The sequence below is a fragment of the Actinia tenebrosa genome, unplaced genomic scaffold (assembly GCF_029948245.1).
Source record: "Actinia tenebrosa isolate PJP-AT-01 unplaced genomic scaffold, QUT_ActTen_1.0 PGA_scaffold7__59_contigs__length_16204524, whole genome shotgun sequence".
Classification (NCBI taxonomy): Eukaryota; Metazoa; Cnidaria; class Anthozoa; order Actiniaria; family Actiniidae; genus Actinia; species Actinia tenebrosa.
The window spans coordinates 6,301,415-6,319,193 of NW_028292584.1; the positions used below are offsets into that span (position 1 = coordinate 6,301,415).

Here is a 17,779-nt window from a genome sequence, read left to right on the forward strand (position 1 = left end):
ATAAACTGAAGACTTGATAGCTTTAAAAATATCATATATAGATTATTTATACAAATGATTTTTCCCGTCCTAGGGTAGGGTGGGGAGTTATGTGTGGGCGACTTTGGTGTCAAAGTGATATGCCTTCAGGACTAGACGAGTCATTATAAAATACCTTGTGTGCTGAGCGTGACACTAGCTGATTGAATTGAATGTATTATTAGAATGTGCTAGACAATAGCACTTGTGAAAGCACTTACCAGGAATGATCGAAGTGTTTGTCTATATGTTTAGGGATGAAAACAAAGTGATTGAACTTTCATAATATTGTCTTAACATTTTGCATGTTGAATCATTCCTGTAAGTAAAAAAAGGCAAGCAAACAAAAAATCAGCACACACACACACACACACACACACCAAACGCACACACACACACACACACACACACACACACACACACACACACACACACACACAGACACAGACACACACTCACACATACACACTCACACCAAACACACACCACACGCACACCAAACACACACACCAAACACACACACACACACAAACACACTCTCACACACACACACACACTCACACACACACACACACACACACACACAAAACACACACACAAAACACACACACAAAACACACACACAAAAAAAACACACAAAAAAAACACAAAAATAAAAAACCCAGAAATAATCAAAAACAAACAAACAAAAACTTTGGAACGTTAATCACATGTTGTTTCGTGCGTTCATTTTCTGATGTCGCACACGACTCAAGGTTTTAGTGTTTTGGAGCACGCGATTATTCAATTTATCTGCTTGCATTAGTAAAATCAAAGAATATAGATTTGATTGAAAATCCCTTGAATACATGATAACTAGAGCTCTCTAGCTAATTATTAATATAAATGTCCTTAAATATCGTAAAGCATTTTACAATTCTAAAATTCGTACAACATAGTGAAAGTGAAGTGAAAATACTAAAGCGGGAAAGCTAGGAGCTGTGCAAAAATCAAATGCAACGAACGAACTACACTAAACTAGTGCCACAGGATAGCTACCCGAAGGCGTGGACACAAGGCGCAACATTGCGCGCAATATTGCAGGCTGAAGTAGGACATTGCGTGAAACAAATTGCGTCGTGTGACATGGCTGGCAGCATTGATTGCTTTCAAAACTGCGCGCAATTTTGCACCGTACAGGCAATGAAGTAACATTCCACCAGCATCAACATAACAGCTTTTAAATGGCAGTTCAAAAACTGTACTCTAAATATTTTAGGCACTTTATCTACTAGTTGTTTTATCTTATCTCTGCAAGTAAATTCAATAACCTCTTCTACATGTGGTCTCACACAGAAACCGCTGTACCTTTTTTAAACCTTTTTTTAATTAAAGACTATTTCATGACTTATTAGAAGCATGCTCTTATTTTGCAGCATTTTCCTTAGTTTTGCTAGCGTGGTGTTTTTTGAGATCTTCGATCCATTTGGCTGGGTTGGCTGCCAAGAATGTACTCTTGACTTGTGAAGGAACCGAGCCTTTGACCTGGCAGAGCAGGGTGATCTGGGAACCACCGCTACTGATTGGACGAATCACTAGACCAGAAACCAGGTAGTCAAGCCTAGGAAATGGCAAGAACGAAAAAATATTACAAGGGGATTAAAGGAGGCCAGACAGGCAGACAGAAAGGAAAGAATGAAGGAAATAAAGAAAGAAAATAAAAAATAAAAGAAAATAAAAAACCTGCATATTTTCGACGAGGACTAAATCATAAGCAGGTATTTGAAAAAAGGTTGGGTAAGATTTTGCTGCATGTTGCATACCAAGAATGAAATGTATTATACGTATACTCATATGTTAATAATGTCATCACAGAAGAATTAATTGTACCAGATAAACGTGCAGACGAAGTTTGAAATGTGGCCTTTCCGTAGCCACTATGAGGAAAGCGAGGCAGTTGCTTTGGTAAAATGTCACAAATGCCCCTCAAAACTCTGGATATCGCATTTCCGAGGGTTTGAATTTCAAACTTGGCCGGGGGTCCTTGCCCCCGAACTCCCCTCGTTGCTTTCGCCTTCGCTGCTCGTTACGGCCCTGTCGGTTAACTTAGGCCCTGGCTAAACGAGGAAACATGTTTACCGCGCGCATGTTTCCTCGATGTTTCCTGCGTGCAACGAATTTTGCTTCCAAGACGCAAAATATGTTTTTGCTGTGCGGCAGAAACATTTCATGTTTCCAAGACGCATGAAAACATTGTTTCCCGATGTTTCCTGACAGTTTTGCCACCTTAGGAAACATTTAGGGAAACATGTTTCCTCGTCAGTTAGCCAGGGCCTTAAGAGAAGGTCATGCATTTATCAGTTTATTGTCTGTAAATGTAAAGCGGAATTCTTGCGATTTCTTACTTAAGTTCTTTGGTTTTATTATCGTCAATTTTTGGATGTGTTGTGTTTTTCCAGGCGGACGCGTAGTACTGTTCTTCTTGTCTGTCTTTAACGGCCAAGAAAAGTTCTTTCTTTTTGACAGGACTGCAGGAAAAATGTGATTAAGAACTAAATTAGATAATAGACCGCTCCATCCCCCGCCCCAAATTTTGGTTATGCATTTCCTATTGCAAAGTATGTCTTGTAAACACTTTTTCAAATAAAAGATTTCCTCACCAATAGACGAGTCTTGATGTATCAATTGTTTCTAATACTGTAACTTTATCGAACGTCTTGTCCCAGTCTTGCCTGGTGTCCCAGTCACTAATTATTTCAACAGCTGAAAAAAGGGTTACGAGATAGCTGTATCACACAAGGGAAAATTTCAAGCCTGTTAGCCATATGTGCGTAGTCTTTTTTTGCTATAGACCTCTTTACATCTGGCGTTATGTTTTCCATCTTCAGACCACGTGTCATTCCCTAGAGTATCACTTTTTTGTTTAACGGTGGAGAAGACACACGAACATGGATAAAGCCACAACAAATCTTATTTCCAGAGAATGACATTTCTTCTGTGATAGGAAAACATACCCAAGATAAAGAGGTCTATTCGAGGACAAGTTGAACACAATGGTCCAAAATAGGCACCCGATTTTATTGATTTTGGCGGAGTGTATATGCATTAATGTTTGTTCTTTTTCATTCGTTTTATAAAAAGAACGAAAGAAGAAGAAGAAAGACAAAGAAAAGAAGGTTAGAGCTTTTACTATGCTATTTTTCAATTTCTGATATTTCATAGTTTTTTCTTTCTATTGTGTAAAGAAACCAGTTGAAATTCTGTATTCTGATTTTTTTCCTATATACTAATACATTGTTTAGCAACCGTGCAAACAGACAGTACATTCATTTCTGATAAGATCAATGTTTTGACTGATTATCACTAATAGTTATGGCTTACCGTTTTCATATGGAATATCATTTAGTGTGAGAATCGCCTGTCAAATGAAAAAATACATGCTGATATGAATTAATGATAATAATAAGAAATTAATATTAATAAGTAATAATAATTGATATCAATTATCATTATTATCTAATATGAATCATATTGATTAATTTTAATTAATATTAATTGACTTTAATTATTTTTGTTAATAACTACGAAAAATGAAATTGAAACTTCCGAAAGCGTCTTTAATATCCAACTCCTTCTATTTTTGTTACCTTGCTGACGGGCGGACAACCCTCTCGGGCTTTTCGTTTCCATATTTGAAAATCACGTGATGTCTTTTCTTTCTTCCAACCTTGAGTACCTTCTTTCTCCCATTCCATCAACATATCGATGTCTTGATCTCGTACAGCAGTTATAGGCGAATAGAGCTTGATAGAAGTACTAGCGACAGGATTTAAGATTTCTTCTTCCTTTGGTTCATGCCTTTTCTCTTTCTTTTCTGTTTCTTTGGGTTTATCGGGAGTCTTAACAGTAGATTTTACGGGTTTGCGACGTGGATAACAAAGCGGTAGTTTCTTTTTACCGCGCTTTTTCTTGACGTCTTGTTCACCTTTCTTCGCTCCCTCGCCTACTCCCGTCGCTTCCTCGACTTCAGTAACAGCTTTTTCTTTCTTCCCATCTTCTTTTTCCTCTTCGTTCTTCTCGTTTGTCTCACTAGTAATCCCTGTTTCATTAGGAGCTGCCTCCAAGGTAGAGGTAGGAGACGACAAGCACGCTTCTTCTGTTACTGGATGAAGGATTTCTTCCTGCCCCTGCTTTGGTTTATCGCTTTCATTTTTTACCTCCGTTTCTTTGAGTCCATCTGAAGTAAAGAAAAAAGAATTCCTAGTTATCTTCATGCCTCTACGTGCACTGATTACCTTGATTCGGACCATATTATTTCGGGAAAGCTCTTGGCAATAGTTTGTCTCTTTACCTTGGGCGTAATGATGTCTTGAGAATAAGATTAAACATTAGCCGTATCCAATCATATGCGTCTTCTCATGCACAAACATCAAACAAAGAAATGATCCTCAAGGGAATGACAAGTGGTCACTACATTACGTCCAATGGTTTATAAGATTCCATCATTAGCTTGATCAGGAAATAATTCTTCCTTACAAGAGGAACTTACCTACGATTTCTAATTCTCCCTTAGTTGGTTCTTCATGTCTTTCCTTTGCCAAGAAGGCTCTTTTCATTTCCTCCAGTTTTTTCTCTCTTTTTTTACGTTCTTCTATGAAAATAGAAAATAAATATCTTTATTATATAATTACCGATGAAATATCTATTTTTCTCTATTTCGAAAAATTGATATCTTCACACGTGAAAATAACATGTTATTTTCACGTGTGAAAATAACACCATTGCGATGGCTATTCAAAAATACGCGGAAAGAATCGCCTGAAAAAGCCAAAACATACTGTCATTGATAATTATATAATAAACAGAATATTACATGGGCGCTTGAAGATACGAAATTTATCTTCTCGTGTTGAAAATCTCTCACTCGTTCGCTGCGCTCACTTGTGAGAGATCTTTTCAACACTCGAAGATAAATTTCGTATCTCCGCGCGCCCATGTAATATCCTCTATTTATTTAGGTGTCTAGTCGTTCTAGCGCTTTCGCACTAATTGGGGACACTTTTCGCTCACACGCACTACCACTACATTCAATGTTCTATGGACACAATGCTCAACTCAAATGTTGATTTTTACGGAGGGAGGAAACCGGAGAACCCGGCCGAGAAAACCCTCGAAGCACAGGAGAGAGAACAACACATCAAACAAACTCAATTCACGTGTGGAGACCGCAGGGCTCGAACCAGTGACCCTTCCCGTTGGACTCACAGCGGTGAAAGACGACGCGTTAGCTGCGAACACCAACCATGCTACTCATGCTAACCATATGGCATGGAAACATTCGTGAGAAAGAAAGTGCTGACCCTCAAGACTCTCCCTCTGCCTCGGCTTATTAACATGTATTTTGCTAGAGACCAAAGCAGTCTCATTGTAACCCGAGGGTAAATAAACTAAATCTACGACTTGATAGAAGCAAGATTTTACCTTCAAATTTACGTCTTTTTTCTTCTTCTCTTTTTCTCTTTTCCTCTTCATCGCGTTTTTTATCTTCAATCAATCGTTTTCGTTCGTCTTGCTTCGTCGGGTCTTTTACCACGAAAGTTACTATATATTTTATCAAGAAAAAATCAAATAAAAACGTACATATGAAACTGATAACACCCCTTCATCAGGCACTTCATCCCTTCCTATTAGAAATTTTGCTATGATTTTTTTACGATAAAACTCCCAGCTATTCAATATCAGTCATTTTAAAGATTTAGACTGCGCATAGTCAATTAACTATGGACTGCGTAAATGCTAAATGATGATTAAGGCTAGGGGAGTTGAATATAATATGAGTGCGTTATTACCTGCGTTTGTTTCCTCCACTTCCCTTTTATTGACTCCTTTCTCTGACTTCTTCTTTGCTTCCTCCTCTTGTTTTCCTTCTTTCTCTAATTTCTTATCTCTTATTTTGAGTTCCTCTACATGACAATTGTAATATATCAATTACACGTGGTAAATAAGAATTGTTTTAAAGTGCCTATGACACCTGAATCAATATTTTCAGCATTGATTCTAAATGAAGTAAATAGTTGAATGGTAAAGTATTTTTGTTGTTCTAACAAAAAAAATAAAACAGAACCAACATTAATATCATTAGAAAGTGCAAAAATGGGATAAGAAAAGCAAACTCCAACCTTCTTCTTTTCTTAGCCTTTCTTCTTCTTCTTCCTGTTTCTTTTGTTCTTCTGGTGAAAAGAATAAAACAGAACAAACATTAATATTAAAAAGTGAAAAAATGCTATGGAAAATACAAGATCTAAGCAAACTCCAACCTTCTTCTTTTCTTAGCCTCTCTTCTTCTTCTTCCCGTTTCTTTTGTTCTTCTAATGAAAAGAATGAAACAAAACAAACGTTGTTATTAGAAAGTGAAAAAATGGAATAAGAAAAGCAAGATCAAACCTTCTTCTTTTCTTAGCCTCTCTTCTTCTTCTTCCCGTTTCTTTCGTTCTTCTAATGAAAAGTATAAAACAGAACAAACATTAATATTAGAAAGTGAAAAAATGGAATAAGAAAAGCAAGATCTAACCTTCTTTTCTTAGCCTCTCTTCATCTTCTTCTTCCCGTTTCTTTCGTTCTTCTAATGAAAAGTATAAAACAGAACAAACATTAATATTATTAGAAAGTGCAAAAATGGGATAAGAAAAGCAAGAACTAACCTTCTTCTTTACTTAGCCTCTCTTCTTCTTCTTCCCGTTTCTTTCGTTCTTCTAATGAAAAGAATAAAACAGAACAAACATTAATATTATTAGAAAGTGCAAAAATGGGATAGGAAAAGCAAGATCTAACCTTCTTCTTTTCTTAGCATTTCTTCTTCTTCTTCCCGTTTCTTTCGTTCTTCTAATGAAAAGAATAAAACAGAACAAACGTTATTAGAAAGTGAAAAAATGGAATAAGAAAAGCAAGATCTAACCTTCTTCTTTTCTTAGCATTTCTTCTTCTTCTTCCCGTTTCTTTCGTTCTTCTAATGAAAATAATAAAACAGAACAAATATTAATATTAGAAAGCGAAAAAATGGAATAAGAAAAGCAAGATCTAACCTTCTTCTTTTCTTAGCCTTTCTTCTTCTTCCCGTTTCTTTCGTTCTTCTAATGAAAAGAATAAAACAGAACAAACATTAATATTAGAAAGTGAAAAAATGGGATAAGAAAAGCAAGATATGACCTTCTTCTTTTCTTAGCCTTTCTTCTTCTTCTTCCCGTTTCTTTCGTTCTTCTAATGAAAAGAATAAAACAGAACAAACATTAATATTATTAGAAAGTGCAAAAATGGGATAAGAAAAGCAAGATATGACCTTCTTCTTTTCTTAGCCTCTCTTCTTCTTCTTCCCGTTTCTTTCGTTCTTCTAATGAAAAGTATAAAACAGAACAAACATTAATATTAGAAAGTGAAAAAATGGAATAAGAAAAGCAAGATCTAACCTTCTTTTCTTAGCCTCTCTTCATCTTCTTCTTCCCGTTTCTTTCGTTCTTCTAATGAAAAGTATAAAACAGAACAAACATTAATATTATTAGAAAGTGCAAAAATGGGATAAGAAAAGCAAGAACTAACCTTCTTCTTTTCTTAGCCTCTCTTCTTCTTCTTCCCGTTTCTTTCGTTCTTCTAATGAAAAGAATAAAACAGAACAAACATTAATATTATTAGAAAGTGCAAAAATGGGATAGGAAAAGCAAGATCTAACCTTCTTCTTTTCTTAGCATTTCTTCTTTTTCTTCCCGTTTCTTTCGTTCTTCTAATGAAAAGAATAAAACAGAACAAACGTTGTTATTAGAAAGTGAAAAAATGGAATAAGAAAAGCAAGATCTAACCTTCTTCTTTTCTTAGCATTTCTTCTTCTTCTTCCCGTTTCTTTCGTTCTTCTAATGAAAATAATAAAACAGAACAAATATTAATATTAGAAAGCGAAAAAATGGAATAAGAAAAGCAAGATCTAACCTTCTTCTTTTCTTAGCCTTTCTTCTTCTTCCCGTTTCTTTCGTTCTTCTAATGAAAAGAATAAAACAGAACAAACATTAATATTAGAAAGTGAAAAAATGGGATAAGAAAAGCAAGATTTAACCTTCTTCTTTTCTTAGCCTTTCTTCTTCTTCTTCCCGTTTCTTTCGTTCTTCTAATGAAAAGAATAAAACAGAACAAACATTAATATTATTAGAAAGTGCAAAAATGGGATAAGAAAAGCAAGATATGACCTTCTTCTTTTCTTAGCCTCTCTTCTTCTTCTTCCCGTTTCTTTCGTTCTTCTAATGAAAAGAATAAAACAGAACAGATATTAATATTAGAAAGTGAAAAAATGGAATAAGAAAAGCAAGATCTAACCTTCTTCTTTTCTTAGCATTTCTTCTTCTTCTTCCCGTTTCCTTCGTTCTTCTAATGAAAAAAATGAAACAGAACAAACATTAATATAAGAAAGTAAAAAAAAAAAAAAAAAAAAAAAAAGGAATAAGAAAAGCAAGATCTAACCTTCTTCTTTTCTTAGCCTTTTCTTCTTCTAATGAAAGAATAAAACAGAACAAACATTAATATTATTAGAAAGTGCAAAAATGGGAAAAGAAAAGCAAGATCTAACCTTCTTCTTTTCTTTGCGTTTCTTCTTTTCTTCCCGTTTCTTTCGTTCTTCTAATGAAAAGAATAAAACAGAATAAATATTAATATTAGAAAGTGAAAAAATGGAATAAGAAAAGCAAGATCTAACCTTCTTCTTTTCTTAGCATTTCTTCTTCTTCTTCCCGTTTCTTTCGTTCTTCTAATGAAAAGAATAAAACAGAACAAATATTAATATTAGAAAGTGAAAAAATGGAATAAGAAAAGCAAGATCTAACCGTCATCTTTTCTTAGCATTTCTACTTCTTCTTCCCGTTTCTTTCGTTCTTCTAATGAAAAGAATAAAATAGAAGAAATATTAATATTAGAAAGTGAAAAAATGGAATAAGAAAAGCAAGATCTAACCTTCTTCTTTTCTTAGCATTTCTTCTTCTTCTTCCCGTTTCTTTCGTTCTTCTAATGAAAAGAATAAAACAGAACAAACATTAATATAAGAAAGTAAAAAAGAAAAAAGGGATAGGAAAAGCAAGATCTAACCTTCTTCTTGTCTTAGCATTTCTTCTTTTTCTTCCCGTTTCTTTTGTTTTTCTAATGAAAAGAATAAAACGGAACAGATATTAATATTAGAAAGTGAAAAAATGGAATAAGAAAAGCAAGATCTCACCTTCTTCTTTTCTTAGCATTTCTTCTTTTTCTTCCCGTTTCTCTCGTTCTTCCAATGAAAAGAATAAAACAGAACAAATATTTATATTATTAGAAAGTGCAAAAATGGGAAAAGAAAAGCAAGAACTAACCTTCTTCTTTTTTTAGCCTCTCTTCTTCTTCCCGTTTCTTTCTTTCTTCTAACGAAAAGAATAAAACAGAACAAATATTAATGTTAGAAAGTGAAAAAATGGAATGGGAAAAGCAAGATCTGACCTTCTTCTTTTCTTAGCCTTTCTTCTTCTAATGAAAAGAATAAAACAGAACAAACATTAATATTATTAGAAAGTGCAAAAATGGGAAAAGAAAAGCAAGAACTAACCTTCTTCTTTTCTTAGCCTCTCTTCTTCTTCTTCCCGTTTCTTTCGTTCTTCTAATGAAAAGAATAAAACAGAACAAATATTAATATTAGAAAGTGAAAAAATGGAATAAGAAAAGCAAGATCTAACCTTCTTCTTTTCTTAGCATTTCTTCTCGTTCTTCCCGTTTCTTTCGTTCTTCTAATGAAAAGAATAAAACAGAACAAACATTAATATAAGAAAGTAAAAAAAAAAAAAGGGATAGGAAAAGCAAGATCTAACCTTCTTCTTGTCTTAGCATTTCTTCTTTTTCTTCCCGTTTCTTTCGTTCTTCTAATGAAAAGAATAAAACAGAACAGATATTAATATTAGAAAGTGAAAAAATGGAATAAGAAAAGCAAGATCTAACCTTCTTCTTTTCTTAGCTTTTCTTCTTTTTCTTCCCGTTTCTTTCGTTCTTCCAATGAAAAGAATAAAACAGAACAAATATTAATATTATTAGAAAGTGCAAAAATGGGAAAAGAAAAGCAAGAACTAACCTTCTTCTTTTCTTAGCCTCTCTTCTTCTTCCCGTTTCTTTCTTTCTTCTAATGAAAAGAATAAAACAGAACAAACATTAATATTAGAAAGTGAAAAAATGGTATGAAAAATACAAGATCTAACCTTCTTCTTTTCTTAGCCTGTCTTCGTCTTCTTCTTCTTCCCGTTTCTTTCGTTCTTCTAATGAAAAAAATAAAACAGAACAAACATTAATATTAGAAAGTGAAAAAATGGAATGGGAAAAGCAAGATCTGACCTTCTTCTTTTCTTAGCCTTTCTTCTTCTTCTTCCCGTTTCTTTCGTTCTTCTAATGAAAAGTATAAAACAGAACAAACATTAATATTATTAGAAAGTGAAAAAATGGGATAAGAAAAGCAAGATTTAACCTTCTTCTTTTCTTAGCCTCTCTTCTTCTTCCCGTTTCTTTCGTTCTTCTAATGAAAAGAATAAAACAGAACAAACGTTGTTATTAGAAAGTGCAAAAATGGAATAAGAAAAGCAAGATCTAACCTTCTTCTTTTCTTAGCATTTCTTCTTCTTCTTCCCGTTTCTTTCGTTCTTCTAATGAAAAGAATGAAACAGAACAAACATTAATATTATTAGAAAGTGCAAAAATGGAATAAGAAAAGCAAGATCTAACCGTCTTCTTTTCTTAGCCTCTCTTCGTCTTCTTCCCGTTTCTTTCGTTCTTCTAATGAAAAGAATAAAATAGAAGAAATATTAATATTAGAAAGTGAAAAAATGGAATAAGAAAAGCAAGATCTAACCTTCTTCTTTTCTTAGCATTTCTTCTTGTTCTTCCCGTTTCTTTCGTTCTTCTAATGAAAAGAATAAAACAGAACAAACATTAATATAAGAAAGTAAAAAAAAAAAGGGATAGGAAAAGCAAGATCTAACCTTCTTCTTGTCTTAGCATTTCTTCTTTTTCTTCCCGTTTCTTTCGTTCTTCTAATGAAAAGAATAAAACAGAACAGACATTAATATTAGAAAGTGAAAAAATCGAATAAGAAAAGCAAGATCTCACCTTCTTCTTTTCTTAGCATTTTTTCTTCTTCCTCCCGTTTCTTTCGTTCTTCCAATGAAAAGAATAAAACAGAACAAACATTAATATTAGAAAGTGAAAAAATGGAACAATAAAAGCAAGATCTAACCTTCTTCTTTTCTTAGCCTCTCTTCTTCTTCTCGTTTCTTTCGTTCTTCTAACGAAAAGAATAAAACAGAACAAATATTAATGTTAGAAAGTGAAAAAATGGAATGGGAAAAGCAAGATCTGACCTTCTTCTTTTCTTAGCCTTTCTTCTTCTAATGAAAAGAATAAAACAGAACAAACATTAATATTATTAGAAAGTGCAAAAATGGGAAAAGAAAAGCAAGATCTAACCTTCTTCTTTTCTTAGCGTTTCTTCTTTTTCTTCCCGTTTCTTTCGTTCTTCTAATGAAAAGAATAAAACAGAACAAACATTAATATAAGAAAGTAAAAAAAAAAAAAAAAGGGATAGGAAAAGCAAGATCTAACCTTCTTCTTGTCTTAGCATTTCTTCTTTTTCTTCCCGTTTCTTTTGTTCTTCTAATGAAAAGAATAAAACGGAACAGATATTAATATTAGAAAGTGAAAAAATGGAATAAGAAAAGCAAGATCTCACCTTCTTCTTTTCTTAGCATTTCTTCTTTTTCTTCCCGTTTCTCTCGTTCTTCCAATGAAAAGAATAAAACAGAACAAATATTTATATTATTAGAAAGTGAAAAAATGGAATAAGAAAAGCAAGATCTAACCTTCTTCTTGTCTTAGCATTTCTTCTTCTTCTTCCCGTTTCTTTCTTTCTTCTAATGAAAAGAATAAAACAGAACAAACATTAATATTAGAAAGTGAAAAAATGGTATGAAAAATACAAGATCTAACCTTCTTCTTTTCTTCGCCTGTCTTTGTCTTCTTCTTCTTCCCGTTTCTTTCGTTCTACTAATGAAAAGAATAAAACAGAACAAACATTAATATTAATAGAAAGTGCAAAAATGGAATAAGAAAAGCAAGATCTAACCTTCTTCTTTTCTTAGCATTTCTTCTTCTTCTACCCGTTTCTTTCGTTCTTCTAATGAAAAGTATGAAACAGAACAAACATTAATATTAGAAAGTGAAAAAATGGAATAAGAAAAGCAAGATCTGACCTTCTTCTTTTCTTAGCATTTCTTCTTCTTCTTCCCGTTTCTTTCTTTCTTCTAATGAAAAGTATAAAACAGAACAAACATTAATATAAGAAAGTAAAAAAAAAAAAAAAAGGGATAGGAAAAGCAAGATCTAACCTTCTTCTTTTCTTAGCCTCTCTTCTTCTTCCTGTTTCTTTCGTTCTTCTAATGAAAAGAATAAAACAGAACAGATATTAATATTAGAAAGTGAAAAAATGGAATGGGAAAAGCAAGATCTGACCTTCTTCTTTTCTTAGCCTTTCTTCTTCTTCTTCCTGTTTCTTTCGTTCTTCTAATGAAAAGTATAAAACAGAACAAACATTAATATTATTAGAAAGTGCAAAAATGGGAAAAGAAAAGCAAGAACTAACCTTCTTCTATTCTTAGCCTCTCTTCTTCTTCTCGTTTCTTTCGTTCTTCTAATGAAAAGAATAAAACAGAACAAACATTAATATTAGAAAGTGAAAAAATGGGATAAGAAAAGCAAGATCCCACCTTCTTCTTTTCTTAGCCTTTCTTCTTCTTCTTCCCGTTTCTTTCGTTCTTCTAATGAAAAGAATAAAACAGAACAAACATTAATATTATTAGAAAGTGAAAAAATGGTATGGAAAATACAAGATCTAACCTTCTTCTTTTCTTAGCCTCTCTTCGTCTTCTTCTTCTTCCCGTTTCTTTCGTTCTTCTAATGAAAAGAATAAAACAGAACAAACATTAATATTAGAAAGTGAAAAAATGGAATGGGAAAAGCAAAATCCAACCTTCTTCTTTTCTTAGCCTCTCTTCTTCTTCTTCTTCTTCCCGTTTCTTTCGTTCTTCTAATGAAAAGAATAAAACAGAACAAACATTAATATTACAAAGTAAAAAAAATGGGGATAAGGAAAGCAAGATCTAACCTTCTTTTCTTAGTCTTTCTTCTTCTTCCTGTTTCTTTCGTTGTTTTTCTTCTTTTTTCTTCTTTTCCTCAATTTGTCGCTCTTGTTTCTTTTTTTCCACTACAACAAAGCAACATCATCACAGTTCAGTGTTTATATCATGGATTAGTATGTTGACAATTAGAATTGGGGAAATGCCAATATTCAACTAGAGAATACTCAGCTTCAATTATACAAACGTAACGCTTAAATAGCTTTTATTACAGTTGGGTCCGCAATGAGATAATATTTTGTTTTAAGAATTATACAAGTGAGGCTATCGGGTCGATACAATTATGCTTGTTGTCTCATTTGCATGTTATTTGCATGCATCCATGATATCAGCTAATACACGGACCTTCACTGGAACATGTCAATATTTTACACAAAATTGTGGCTAACCCTGAGCAACAGAGAACTCGAAAAGCATTCTGGTAGTGGTATCATGGTCAAGAAGTAATGGAGGGACAGTTCAAAGGGATATAGAATGGTTAAAGAATTTAGAAGGAGGTCAAACTTTCTAGAAGCATCACCTTCTTTGAGAGGAACGCCATACAACTCTATCCTAAGACAGGGCCAACAGTACCATTCCACTGGACAGATACGAATGTACCTCGCTACGATGACTTTCTGAAGGTCATTGGTCTTGACGCTGGTGTTGTCCACGTTAGCATCGAATATCTGAGAAAGAAAGAATGAATGAATGATGGGTGGGATAGGATGGATAAGTGAATGTCGTATAGAAAGGTGGGACCTGAAGGGTAGGGAATGAACGACGCGGAATAAACGAACGCATGCACGATCGAACGCACGGACGTACGGACGGACGGCTGGACGGACGGATGGGACGTAATGAAGGAAATTGATGATAAAAAAGACGATAGCACATTCGATTTAGGTTTTATTTAGTAAATTTCTTCTTCTAGAATATTTCCTATAGAATATTTCCAATTCAAACCATCTCCCCTTCAATTCTAACCTGGTTTCCATTCTCCACATGTGTCGTCCAACCCACCCCATCCAGCGAGTACTGCAGCTTGTATTTCTTAGTAAAGTCACTATTTCCAAACGGATTTCCCTGGGTGGATATACCTGTCACCAAGTGTGGATATTCCAGATCCACTTGTAGCCAACAGTCGAGTCGTTTATCAGCGCACCAGCACCCAGGGTAGTTCAATCTGGCACAAGATGCAGGAGTTTTTCTTGCATATGAGGAACATTTGATTCGTTTGTTAGGGATTCCACCGGATTCCAATCCCAATGGTTTTCCTTTTAGTCCTTCAGTTACTGAATGAAAAAAAGTCGATTATTTGAAGGCATGTGCACGCATCTCAATACGATTCTTAAGTTTTCACTAATTAACAATCATTCACTGACGTTTCATCCATGTTGGACGAAATACTCTTCCCACTAGACTAAGACAGTTCTTGACAATTTTTTACACCAGGTGATGAAAACTTGACTGCACTTCCGTCACGCGGTGTGAAAACGTTGACCACGATTTGAAATGCATTTGTTTCCTTATACAGCTCCATATTCCCTGCTAGCAGAGTCTCTCGCAAAAGGAAACTGTGTGCACTGCGATGCAATCTCGACCAAGTTGTTTCCTCAACCTCTGAATGGCTAAATATAGTTCCTTGATCCATCATCGAATTGGAATTCGGAAGGGGTTTATTTTTACATTGCAGAGGGGAGGAATAGGTAGTTATTTTATAGTATCAAACAATACCATATAATCACTAACCATCAGTGACTTTGGCTTCGCCAACATCTCTCGACTCTTGTCTTTTGGCGTCCATTGATTACTACGATGATAAATATAGTGGAAAACGTTGCTTTCATTGCAAGCAAAAAAGCAAACAAACAAGCAAGCAAAGAAGCAAGCAAACGAACAAGCGAACAAGCAAACAAGCAAACAAGCAAACAAGCAAACAAGCAAACAAGCAAACAAGCAAACAAGCAAACAAGCAAACAAGCAAACAAGCAAACAATCAAACAAGCAAACAAGCAAACAAGCAAACAAGCAAACAAGCAAACAAGCAAACAAGCAAACAAGCAAACAAGCAAACAAGCAAACAAGCAAACAAGCAAACAAGCAAACAAGCAAACAAGCAAACAAGCAAACAAGCAAACAAGCAAACAAGCAAACAAGCAAACAAGCAAACAAGCAAGCAAGCAAACAAGCAAACAAGCAAACAAGCAAGAAAGCAAGAAAGCAAGAAAGCAAGAAAGCAAGAAAGCAAACAAACGAATAAGCAAGCAAGCAAACAAACAAACAAGCAATCGAGCAAACATTGAAATACTGTTTACATTGCTTTTTGATGACTATTCTTAAGTCATGATTTTTACGAAAATTGCGCGGGAGGCAAGTTGAGACGATATGCACGGAAGATTGCATAGAGTAACACCGTCTTCTGTATTAACTCTTACTAGTCTGAAATGGCGAGCTACCTGTGGTAGGAACCAGAGCTGTATATTGAGCAGGTCGGGTTATCAAATATAGTTCCGCATCATTAGTGCGTGGAGTGACGTGTGCATCGACATGTCTAGTATCGAGTTCACCTCATAATAAGGGCTCTCGACCATAACAACCACGACTAGCACAAGGGGTTTTATTAGTCACACGCGATGCTCCAAGTACTGTGCCTTCTCGTTCCACAAATATAATATTATATATATAACGCTTTTTTTTGTTTTGCCATCTTGATATCAAAACCTGTTTTTTTTTCCCCTGCTATTCTTGTTGCTTCAGGATCTGCATTTTTAACCTATTTTTCAGCTCCACCGGCCACAAGCCATAACAAGTTCCTCCTTGATATTCAGCGTTCTGATTGGCTAGAGTATTATTCTCGCTTGGCACTTTGTGATGTTAATTTGCTATTTTAGAGAATTTTAAATATAAAACAATGTAGTCAGAAAGTTCAGGAGTTGAATCATTAAAAGTGTAGTCCTTGTGATTTTTTCTCGAGGAAATCGTGAACTACTTCGTCCTATTTCCTGCTAGTGTTTGAAATTTTAAGATCTTCAGGAATTTTTTGATCAACTGATACACGAAAGCCTGTTTACTCGAGTCTACTCCGATTTCAGGTTTTATTTCTTCCTTGCCTCTCGAATAACTATTTATATAATAATATTTTGAAATATTTCCATTCAAAAATGGCATCCACTTTTAATAATTTTTATTAATTAATGTATTAATTCTTTAATTCTTATTAATGTAAAAAAATATTATTAATTTTACTATTATTAAACATTGGAAAACATTAATAACACATTAAAAGGAAAACGCTTAAGAACTAATGTCAATACACAGAGTTATACATATTTTTGCAATGATATAAACGCTATGAGTCGTTGAACTATCGTCGTTTTTTCCCCTATGATATCGCCTTCAAAATGTTATCGAAACTCATTGCATGCTACCGGAAAATATGAAATACTGAGTTATCAATTATCAGTACAAGTCTCAAAAGTAATAAGACAAAGGCTATATTTACATCATGAGTAGCATTGCAACAATTCTGTCTGAGTCTGCCAGATATCGAATTTATATTTATTAAAGACTATGATTGAAATATTAGTGAATAATTTGATAGATGATCATTTCATTTCACAGCAGTGTTTATTTGGTACGAGTTACGACTGCCCTCGAAAGTTAGATATCACGCGAACTACATCTAAATCTGATCACCGCCATACATTCAACTTGTTGTCTCTGCTAGAGACTCAAGCAAATTCCAAAAAGATACGAATGTAGAAAACTGTAGCGTGGGTTATCAAGGTCGTGTGAGGTGGAAGTACACCAGTTATGGAAACAGCAGGGATGCTGTGGTACATTCGGGGACTCACTTGTTCCATTGAAATGAGCTGCGAGGCGCACCGTTCAAAACAACTAACAACCTGGTCATGATCTGGGAGGCAAATAATGAATAAATATCTAAATATAACTGCAATACTTACCATAAACGATCTATCCAGCCTCAGTACGAGACAGAGCGACAATGTATTTAACCCAACTGTAGCTAAATCCACGTCAACACCTAGAAGCGCTCCGTGGATGGCGGCAGACAGAGGAAATTATTGATCATTATCGTTAATTGCCTTCGGGTTGGAGCAATTATTACTGGGGCGGGCTTCCTGTGTCAGCCCAATGGCTTGTCAGTTGGTCGCATCATAGTCTGCATCTTTTATTATCATGGTTCTAGCCAAGTTGGGCTTTCAAGTGTTTCAAAGATTTTTTGTTTAAATAGTTTTAAGAAAGCTATTAAGAGCCATCTTTTTAAGAAAGCTTTTTACAATTAATTTTTAATTCGTAGATGATGGCTAGTAAACACTAGCGTGGACTGCGTCGGTGTTTGAATGAAACAGTTATCGTAGATTGATAAGGTTTACACCGTAGTGAAAATAGGAAGTCAATGACTCCAACGAAGGACTAACGTCCGAAACGTCAGTTCCTATTTTCACTACGGTGTAAAACTTATCAATCTACGATAACTATAATTTTCAATTCATTCGATATTTTTATAGATGAAGATATATTTTAGATTTTTTTCTTTTTCTCCATTT

The 17,779-nt window shown here is 34.4% G+C and overlaps 1 protein-coding gene across 1 annotated transcript; it reads right to left on the reverse strand.

Annotated features, from left to right (window-relative positions):
• Positions 1-711: 711 nt before the first annotated feature.
• LOC116296753 (uncharacterized) lies at positions 712-17,326 on the reverse strand. The gene is made up of 65 exons (XM_089040305.1): positions 17,174-17,326; positions 14,958-15,018; positions 14,193-14,500; positions 13,747-13,894; positions 13,196-13,294; positions 13,061-13,117; positions 12,928-12,984; positions 12,798-12,848; positions 12,674-12,721; positions 12,544-12,594; positions 12,420-12,467; positions 12,285-12,335; positions 12,158-12,208; positions 12,022-12,078; positions 11,895-11,945; positions 11,765-11,812; positions 11,638-11,688; positions 11,503-11,553; positions 11,397-11,423; positions 11,273-11,320; positions 11,146-11,193; positions 11,019-11,069; positions 10,889-10,939; positions 10,762-10,812; positions 10,632-10,682; positions 10,378-10,428; positions 10,245-10,301; positions 10,121-10,168; positions 9,991-10,038; positions 9,864-9,914; positions 9,732-9,782; positions 9,605-9,655; positions 9,499-9,525; positions 9,375-9,422; positions 9,245-9,292; positions 9,118-9,168; positions 8,986-9,036; positions 8,859-8,909; positions 8,733-8,782; positions 8,500-8,512; positions 8,229-8,279; positions 8,099-8,149; positions 7,975-8,022; positions 7,848-7,898; positions 7,721-7,771; positions 7,591-7,641; positions 7,461-7,511; positions 7,334-7,384; positions 7,204-7,254; positions 7,080-7,127; positions 6,953-7,003; positions 6,829-6,879; positions 6,699-6,749; positions 6,569-6,619; positions 6,442-6,492; positions 6,315-6,365; positions 6,177-6,227; positions 5,847-5,960; positions 5,479-5,598; positions 4,547-4,648; positions 3,645-4,234; positions 3,379-3,415; positions 2,658-2,760; positions 2,403-2,525; positions 712-1,618 (listed from the first exon to the last, which is right to left on the reverse strand). Exons 2-65 carry the CDS (start codon positions 15,010-15,012, stop codon positions 1,423-1,425), a joined length of 4,551 nt encoding a protein of 1,516 aa, XP_088896431.1. The 5' UTR covers positions 15,013-15,018; positions 17,174-17,326; the 3' UTR covers positions 712-1,422.
• Positions 17,327-17,779: the final 453 nt, after the last annotated feature.